Consider the following 8901-nt stretch of genomic DNA (forward strand, 5'->3'; position numbering starts at 1 on the left):
TCCACTTTATCCTCCTCTGGTTTGCTGTAGAGTGCTAATACTAACCTACCTCACCAGACTGTTGTAAGATCTGAGATGCTCCATGTAAAGCTCTCTGAATACTCAAATTAAGACTAACTGTGATCGAGTCTCAATACTGCATGATTTAAAAAAAACAGAAGCCACCAATAGGTTTTCAGTACATACAACATATATTTTACTGCTTGAGACTACTGCATACAGTGAGAACACAGAAGTACCCATGAAGGTCAGGAGAGAACACTCTCCAGAAGGTCTGCTTTATAAGCATGCCAGCTGCACTTTGTCACCAGGATATATACCGATAAAAATGCCAGAAGGACGTCAGGTATTAAATTAATGCTAGCCGTTTCTTCACTTGGCTTGACTTTACAAGAATGATGCATGATCAGTTACTCCCTCAAGGATTAAATCCCACAGACAACCATTACCATTTCCTTTCTTATTACTATAAAATTAACTACAAAATTCCATTTTTTTCTACAGAAAACAGAAAAAAGCTAACAAAGCCAGATGAATTACATTGCAAAAAATACACCTGCAAATCCATTACCTAAATACATTTAATGGAAATGTAAACAAAATATCTTCTCTACTCATATACACAGTCAATTACAGTCAATTACGTTTCAGCTACAAAAGAATGAACCTTCACATAGGCACCTACCAAGGAGAAGACCGGTTTGACCCGCTGAGGGGCTGCCATAGATGCGCTGGGAACGGCTTGGCTTGTGCAGGTACGTGCTTCATGAGGCTGCAACAGAGAGCGGTAGTGCAACGTACCCTGCTGCAGCTGAGCATGGGGAGAGCTTGCACTCGCCAGCCTCCTTGATTTGCCCCAAGTTCCGCCTTCATAGCAGCACAGGCTACAGCACCAGATAGCGAGGTGGGCTCTGCTCATCTGAGAGTGGCTAGTGAAAGCACTCTAACGACCAGCCAGCCTACACATCCTCCTCTATTGTGGTCCTGGCTCGGCCAGCCTTTTCGCTCAGCGTGGGTCCTGCAGTGAGCACCCTTACTGCCTGGTGGCCTCCTGGCCTGGCCAGCCCCCTTGCCCTGCGAATGCAACAAGTGCTGCAGGTGTGGCTCTGCTTTACCCAGCAGCATCCCTGCAGTGAGTTGTCATGGCTGCTGCTTATTTGCCTGGTCCAAGGAAGGCAGGAAAGGTCCAACACATCAGGAATTTCCCCAATCCTATTATTACCCAATCTGCCCCTTCATGGGGCTTCTGAAATAGGATAGATGGAAAGCTCCAGCACCAGCCAAGTTGCCTGAGTGGCATGAGGGAATACCCCTGTAATTTTAGATTTAGCACTGCTTGAAAGAGCAGAAGGTAGAAAGGTAGCAGATTTGGGGAACATACTCCTACAGGAAATGTACAATCTACAAAAAAGGATAAGGCTTTCTACAGATGCCTCTCCAACAGGGTATTACTTTGGAATTCCTACATTTTACATGGAAAGACAGCGGCTTTGAAGAGCACGTGTCAAAGACGCTTTGAAATGACCAGAGTTATAGGCAGCCTTTCTTGTTCCAGGGCTGCAAGCTACCATACTGTCAGATGGAGCATCGAAAGAAATGAACGGAACTAGCAGGAACTTCTGATCAAAGGTCACCAGTAACTGTGAGGGAACTACTTCAGTGAGCTGGGTTTGGGGGGGGGGGGGGGCTCGCATGTGGATTGTTTGTGAACTTTCACTGCACACTTACATGGAGGAGAAAAGGCAAAGTAATGGAAAGCTATGGCGAATAAGATGTACACATGGTGCAGCCTGATTTTTACCATCGCCAGGCAACAATCTGAAATAAAAGTTCAGTCTCTGGACTACAAACCCCAAGTAGTAGATGCTCGAATGTAAAGCTATCATCATTATTATTATTATTATTAGGGTTGCCAAGCTCCAGGTACTAGCTGGAGATCTCCTGTTATTACAACTGATCTCCAACCGATAGAGATCAGTTCGCCTGGAGAAAATGGCTTTGGCAACTGGACTCTATGGCATTGAAGTCCCTCCCCTCCCCAAACCCCGCCCTCCTCAGGCTCTTGTCCCAAAAACCTCCCACCGGTGGCGATGAGGGACCTGGCAACCATTATTTTTTATTATTATTATTATCATCATCCTCTCCCCCCTACTGAATTTTTCTGCACTGCCCATCTTTCCAAGAGTGGGCCCTCCACTGTACTCATGCCAAACTACAGCCCAGAGGCCGGGTCAGATGCTGGTTCTGCAACGCGATTGAGACTTCCGGCCCCACGAAGCGCCAGAATCTCTCCTACGTTGAAATCCCACCCCGGCGAGAACGCGGAAGGAGCGGACCAACCCCCCTCCCTCAATCCCATCATGCATGGCGCTCCGCGCGCCCACGACTTTCCGTAGCCAAGATGGCGGCGCCCGCCCTGCGAGCAGGACCCCGCCGGGCGGCCGCCCTGAGCGCTGGCTGGGCCCGGCTGGCGGCTTCCGAGGGGCGGCGGCGGCGGCGGATCCACGACCATCCGCCGGAGCCCCCCGCCCGCTCGGGGCTGCTGGCCGCCCAGCACGAGCGGGGCCTTTTCCAGGAGGCCTTCCCGCCGCGGGCCGCCGAGGAGCAGCTGGTGGAGCTGCTGGAGCCGGGCCGCCCGCCGCTGACGGTCTACTGCGGCTTCGACCCGACGGCCGACTCGCTGCACGTGGGCCACCTGCTGCCCGTCCTGGGGCTGCTGCGCTTCCAGCGCGCGGGCCACCACGTCATCGCGCTGGTGGGGGGCGCCACCGCGCGCCTGGGGGACCCCAGCGGCCGCGCCACGGAGCGCGCGCCCCTGCCGGAGGAGCGCGCGCGCGAGCAGGCGCGGGGGCTGCGCGAGGGGCTGCGGCGGCTCTTCGACCACCACCGCGAGCTCTTCTGGGCCGGCGGCGGCGGGGGCGGGGCGCGCCTGGGCGAGGTGACCCTGCTGGACAACGCCGCCTGGCTGGGGCGCGAGCCCCTGCTGGGCTTCCTGGGGGCGGTGGGCGGCCACCTGCGCATGGGCACCCTGCTGAGCAGGCACGGCTGCAAGGCGCGCCTCGCCAGCCCCGAGGGCATGGGCCTGGCCGAGTTCCTCTACCCGGCCCTGCAGGCCTACGACTTCCTCCACCTGCACCGGCACTACGGCTGCCGCGTCCAGCTGGGCGGAGGCGACCAGATGGGCAACATCGTGTCCGGCTACGAGCTCGTCTCCAAGTACGGGATGGGGGAGAACGGCCGGGTGTGACTTTGGAGGCTTATGTGTTTTTTGAAAAAACACATTGGCAAGACGGTCAAACAAGCAAGGGTGTAACACACTTACCCACTCCGCCCCAAACGCTTCAAGGGTAGGGTTGCCAACCTCCAGGTACTCAAAATTCTGACACAGATAAACTATACGCCTAGTATAGCTAAACAAAGACGGTAATATACAAAAACCACATTAACATACATACACATATATATATATATATATACACACACATACATATATATATATATATATATATATATATATATATATATATATATATATATACACACACACACACACATACATACATACATATACACATATATATACATATATATATACACATACACACACACCTGAAAGACAAAAAACATTATTGGTCTATGGGACTGACAATTTTGTATAACGAGATATTCATTGGGAATGGAATTTTTGTATATATATATGTATGCTAATGTAGTTTTTGTACATTACAGTCTTTTTTTAGCTATACTAGGCCTATAGTTTATCATTGTCAGAATTTTGAGTAACCACATTTGCACACAGAGGTGTCTGTTTTTGGATTACTAACCTCCAGGTACTAGCTGGAGATTTCCTGCTGTTTCAACTGTTCTCCAGTTCGCCTGGAGAAAATGGCCGCTTTGGCAATTGGACTCTATGGCATTGAAGTCCCTCCCCTCTCCAAACCCCACCCTCTTCAGGCTCCACCCCAAAAACCTCCTGCTGGTGGCAAAGAGGGACCTGGCAGCCCTATTCAAGGGTGATCTATGCCTTAGACCCCCACACAAACATGAAAAAGGGAGGGGGAAGGGAAAGAAGAGTGGCTAAGGCTGAAGGTGTTGCATGCTGATGACATAGGCTAGCATCCAAACAGTTACTTCCAACAAGCTACTTAAGGGATTTGGGGGCATTTCTGCCTTGAAGAGCTGCCACGCGCACACACCTTCTCATCACAGTGATTTGAAAAGAACCAAGAACCATGCATTTCAGAAGTTGTTTATTGCACAGCATGGTATTAAGAGAAATTCATACCTAAAATTCTATTGAGCATGTGGAATTGGTGCATCACTTGGGTCTCTGGCTGTATTTTTTCCTTCAGTTTGACTTTGGTAGGAGTTGGAGTATTGGAAAGATTTGCAGTACTATTACTGTTTTGCATTTCTGTGTAAAGCACTGTGTGTGCTTGGGAAAAAGGGGATACAAACACTGAGTATCCCTGTGGTTACATAACGTGTTCAGTGTGTGCCCATGCTGTAGAGAACACAGAAGTGACACTCATTTCAGAGGCCTCAGTCTGCATGAACCACCTTGAGCAGATCTCTGGACTGGCAGCATATGCATTTCCTAAGTAAAATTGACAGGCAGTTAATGTTACTGGTAACTAGATGGGAAAACAAGCAAGTAGGATGAGGCTAGAATTATTCAGGAAAACATGTCTGGGTAGAGATATGAGCCTAGGTGGAGGGACAGGAGACCAAAGGGGAAAGGGATAACCAGTTGAGCGCTCATTTCATGTGAGAAGACTGGTCAATACAGACTGTTATGGAATAATCTGTCCAGGGTAATTGATTTGCCTAGAATTACCCTTTCATGACCCATCTTAATGTTAATTTCTTGGCCTTGAATCCCTGGGGGCAGTAACTTGAATAGACTGCATAATAATTAAGCCCCCCCCCCCCAGTATGAAATGAATTGACTGGTCCATCAGAACTTATTACTTTCCCGTTCAATCCCATAATGAGGGACATAAAACTGATCATCACACTGAATCTTTAGAGGGCCTGAAGGCTGTCAGGAGGTTTTCAAGGAGCTGGGCAAGAGACTGAAATGCAAGTGACTGACGAGAGAATGGGCAGAATTTGTGGAGTAAGCTGGGGTGTATTGAAGTTAAATATTTTTGACTTGTGTTTTCTGTCTCAGAAATGTTTTGTAGCTTTGAGATTCTACTAAATTTATAATGAGGTCTCCCAACAATAAGTATGCACAAGAGCAGGCACTGTGGAGCACACCGGTGAATGTGCTCTTGCATCCTGTTTCGCACCGGGGCCAGGCGAATATACCCAGAGAGCCCACAAGTAGGGCATACAGGCCAAAGCCTCCCCATGTTCTTGCCCCCTCAGCTCTGGCATTCAGAGGGCTACTGCCTCTGCTTGCAAAGCGTATCCATCGTCCATGAGTGTAACTTTTTCATATATTCCTGTTTATTCCCTTGCAGGGTGACAGGCGAAGATGTTTTTGGAATAACCGTGCCTCTTATTACAAGTACTACTGGAAACAAACTAGGGAAGTCTGCTGGAAATGCAGTCTGGCTTAACAGAAATAGGACTTCTCCCTTTGAACTATATCAGTTTTTTGTCAGACAGCCAGATTCCATTGTAAAAAGGCAAGTACTTCTCTTAAGAGCCCTACATGTGATTCGTTTCGCAAAAATCTACATTAAGAATGAAATAATATTTATTGTTGGATTGGATGCAAATCTGTCCATGCCACTATGCTGTCTCTAATGCAAAGCAGCCAGATTTCCCCAGTAAAATAAGACACACTTAAATGAGTCTTGTTTAGTGTATAAAGCAATAGCTTTTAAAATATTGTCGAAGGCTTTCACGGTCAGAGTTCATTGGTTCTTGTAGGTTATCCGGGCTGTGTAACCGTGGTCTTGGAATTTTCTTTCCTGACGTTTCGCCAGCAACTGTGGCAGGCATCTTCAGAGTAGTAACACTGAAGGACAGTGTCTCTCAGTGTCAAGGGTGTAGGAAGAGTAATATATAGTCAGAAAGGGGTTGGGTTTGAGCTGAGTATTGTCCTGCAAAAGTATTGTCCTGTAATACTTTTGCTGGCGAAACGTCAGGAAAGAAAATTCCAAGACCACGGTTACACAGCCCGGATAACCTACAAGAACCAACAATAGCTTTTAATTCACTGGCTCTGGGGATTTATTACTAAAGTTGTACTTAATGTGTTTTCAGGGTTTCAATGGTTCAGTAATTTCCCAGATGCTCTGAAGTTCATTTATATGCCTAGCTGCTCCTAAGTTCCCTACGCAGAAGATATGTGACATTTATGATTAATTTTTGTTCATTTACATACAACTTTTCTTCCCAATGGGGACTCAAAGAGGCTTAAAACATATCTCCTTCTCCATTTTATCCTTACAGCTACCCTGTGAGATAGATTTGATTGAGTGTGTGACTGACTCAAGTTCACCCATCAAGCTTCCATAAGAGAGTGGTGATTTGAACCTGGGTATCCCGGATCATAGTTCAACACACTAACCATTACACCACACTGACTCACACACACTGTATTGGTCCAGCGTCACATCCTAAAGACTTATTGCTTGTGTAGCAAGACTTAAGTTCAGTGCAGCAAAATGAAAAGGATGCATCTGCATGTTTCAATTTTATTATTAGTCATGCCTAACAAATTTATACTATTTATATGAAAAACTTATCAAGGACTAAATTTATATTGTCTAGCACATTCACAGAATAAATGTTCCTCTTTTCCATTTAAGATACCTGAAGCTTTTCACTTTCCTCCCTCTTCCGGAAATCAACCACATTATGGAAATGCATAATAGAGAACCTGAGAAGTGGGGACCCCAGAAGCGTCTTGCTGCTGAAGTAACTAAGCTTGTTCACGGCAAGGAAGGTCTGGAGTCTGCCAAGAGGTAAAAGGAGATTGTTGGTTAAGACACTGTACCAGACTGCATGTGAATGAGCTGCACAAAAGCCTGCTTGGCAGGGAGGGGGTTGCAAATAGTCACTCACTGATGCATGTATCACCTAGCTCTGTGGTTGTTTAGAAGAGAGTGGCCCACATAGTATCCCTACCATAGCCAGTTTGTAAGAGACACAATAACATCGGCATCAATGAGAAAAGTCTTAACTTTCTGACCATGACAACAGAGCATCTGTGTCATAGTGCAGAATGATGAATGTTGAGTAATTTGACACAAGACTATCCCACACCTTAGTAGAAGTTGGTTATGTAAGTCATGGTTGTAATGCAAATCATTTTTTCCCCTCACTAGATGTACAAGGGCTCTTTATTACAGCAATACAGATGCCCTGGAGTCTATGTCTGACCTGGAGTTACAGGAACTCTTCAGAGAAGCCCCCTATATTGAAATGCTGTACGAACCCGGAATAACAGTACTTGATCTGTGTCGGAAAGCCAATGCTGTGGCCGATGGGCCAAGGGGGTAGGTTACCATTGACTTTTCTAAACCAAGGGACTTGGATTGTCTCACCACAGTTTGTGTTGCGGACCCTTGCGTATATTCTTTGTAGGAGTTAACTTTTTTAAAGTTTCATAGACAAATACGGATCTGTATGCTCTCACCCTCCTGCTGAAATACATGCTATAAATCACTGTAACTTTGCAGAGCAGAGACAGAGAACCAGGAAGCTAGGTAAAAAGGGCGAGGCTACCGAGAAACTTAAGGTGAGCAGACCAAAACTTGGCTCCCAGACAGCAGTTGGGACGTCAGGCTGTGGGGTTAATTCAGCACACAGTCCCTCGTTTTTGTTAACACTTTTAGCAGTTTTTTTCAGATACTCGCAGCACCCAAGGTTAAACTGACTGAGACTCATCATGCATTTGCAGTAAACATGTAGACAGATACCCAGCGATCACCCATTCTTAACTGGGGCAACTAACCAACATTTAAGGCCCTAATAAGATAGCCTTCTTTGAATTGACAGCCATGGCATCAAGACTTCTGGAGGACCTGCTGAACAGGGCGTGCAGGCTAGTTTGGCAGAACGGCATTTCTAGTCGGAACTGTAATTGGCTGGAGCTTGCCCCGTGGCACAGAGTGGCAAGCTACAGTACTGCAGTCAAAGCTCTGCTCACGACCTGAGTTCGATCCCGACAGAAGTCAGTTTCAGGCAGCCAGCTCAAGGTTGACTCAGCCTTCCAAGGTTGGTAAAATGAGTACTCAGCTTGCTGGGGGTAAAGTGTAGATGACTGGGGAAGGCAATAGCAAACCACCCCGTAAAAATAGTCTGCCTAGTAAATGTCAGGATGTGATGTCACCCCATGGGTCAGTAATGACCCGGTGCCTACGCAGGGGACTACCTTTACCTGTTCAGTGCTCCATTAGAAACTGTACTGCTTATGTTGACATCCCCGATGGGAGCTGATTGCTCTGATCACTTTTATCTCTTGAATTCTAGAAGCACCTAGTCTAATTTGTACACTTTCTTTTTCAAGGCATCTTGACATAACAAGTGGTGGAGTTAGTATAAACCACATGCAGGTGACTAATCCCGACGCTGTTCTGATCGCTGGCCAGCATATTCTCAATAACAGCTTATCACTGCTCAGGGTTGGAAAGAGAAACTACTATGTTATAAAATGGCTTCAGTTGTTACAAGAGGAGGAGACGTGTTAACCCCCTCGAAGAAATCTGCAGCGTCATCACATCCTGAAAATTTTAAGTTGACCTTTCTGAATTTGAACGCATCACCCAACTGACTATGGAACAGCAGGACACTTGTGACTTGAGTCACCTCTTTCTCACTATGTGAGACTGCCTTAGTTCTGTCATTAAGATGGGCAATCTTCTGTGTTTTACGTTCAGTAATGTAAACTGAGAAGGAAAGATTGTTCTTTTCATTCAAATGTTACGAATTACAGGATTC

General features: G+C 46.8%; 1 protein-coding gene across 1 annotated transcript; it reads left to right on the forward strand.

The window, feature by feature from the left end:
- Nucleotides 1-2401: 2401 nt before the first annotated feature.
- Nucleotides 2402-8651, forward strand: YARS2 (tyrosyl-tRNA synthetase 2). Its single transcript, XM_056847755.1, has 5 exons — nt 2402-3216; nt 5469-5636; nt 6768-6923; nt 7287-7457; nt 8471-8651. Exons 1-5 carry the CDS (start codon nt 2402-2404, stop codon nt 8649-8651), a joined length of 1491 nt encoding a protein of 496 aa, XP_056703733.1.
- Nucleotides 8652-8901: the final 250 nt, after the last annotated feature.

Source organism: Euleptes europaea, chromosome 3, assembly GCF_029931775.1.
Source record: "Euleptes europaea isolate rEulEur1 chromosome 3, rEulEur1.hap1, whole genome shotgun sequence".
Taxonomy (NCBI): Eukaryota; Metazoa; Chordata; class Lepidosauria; order Squamata; family Sphaerodactylidae; genus Euleptes; species Euleptes europaea.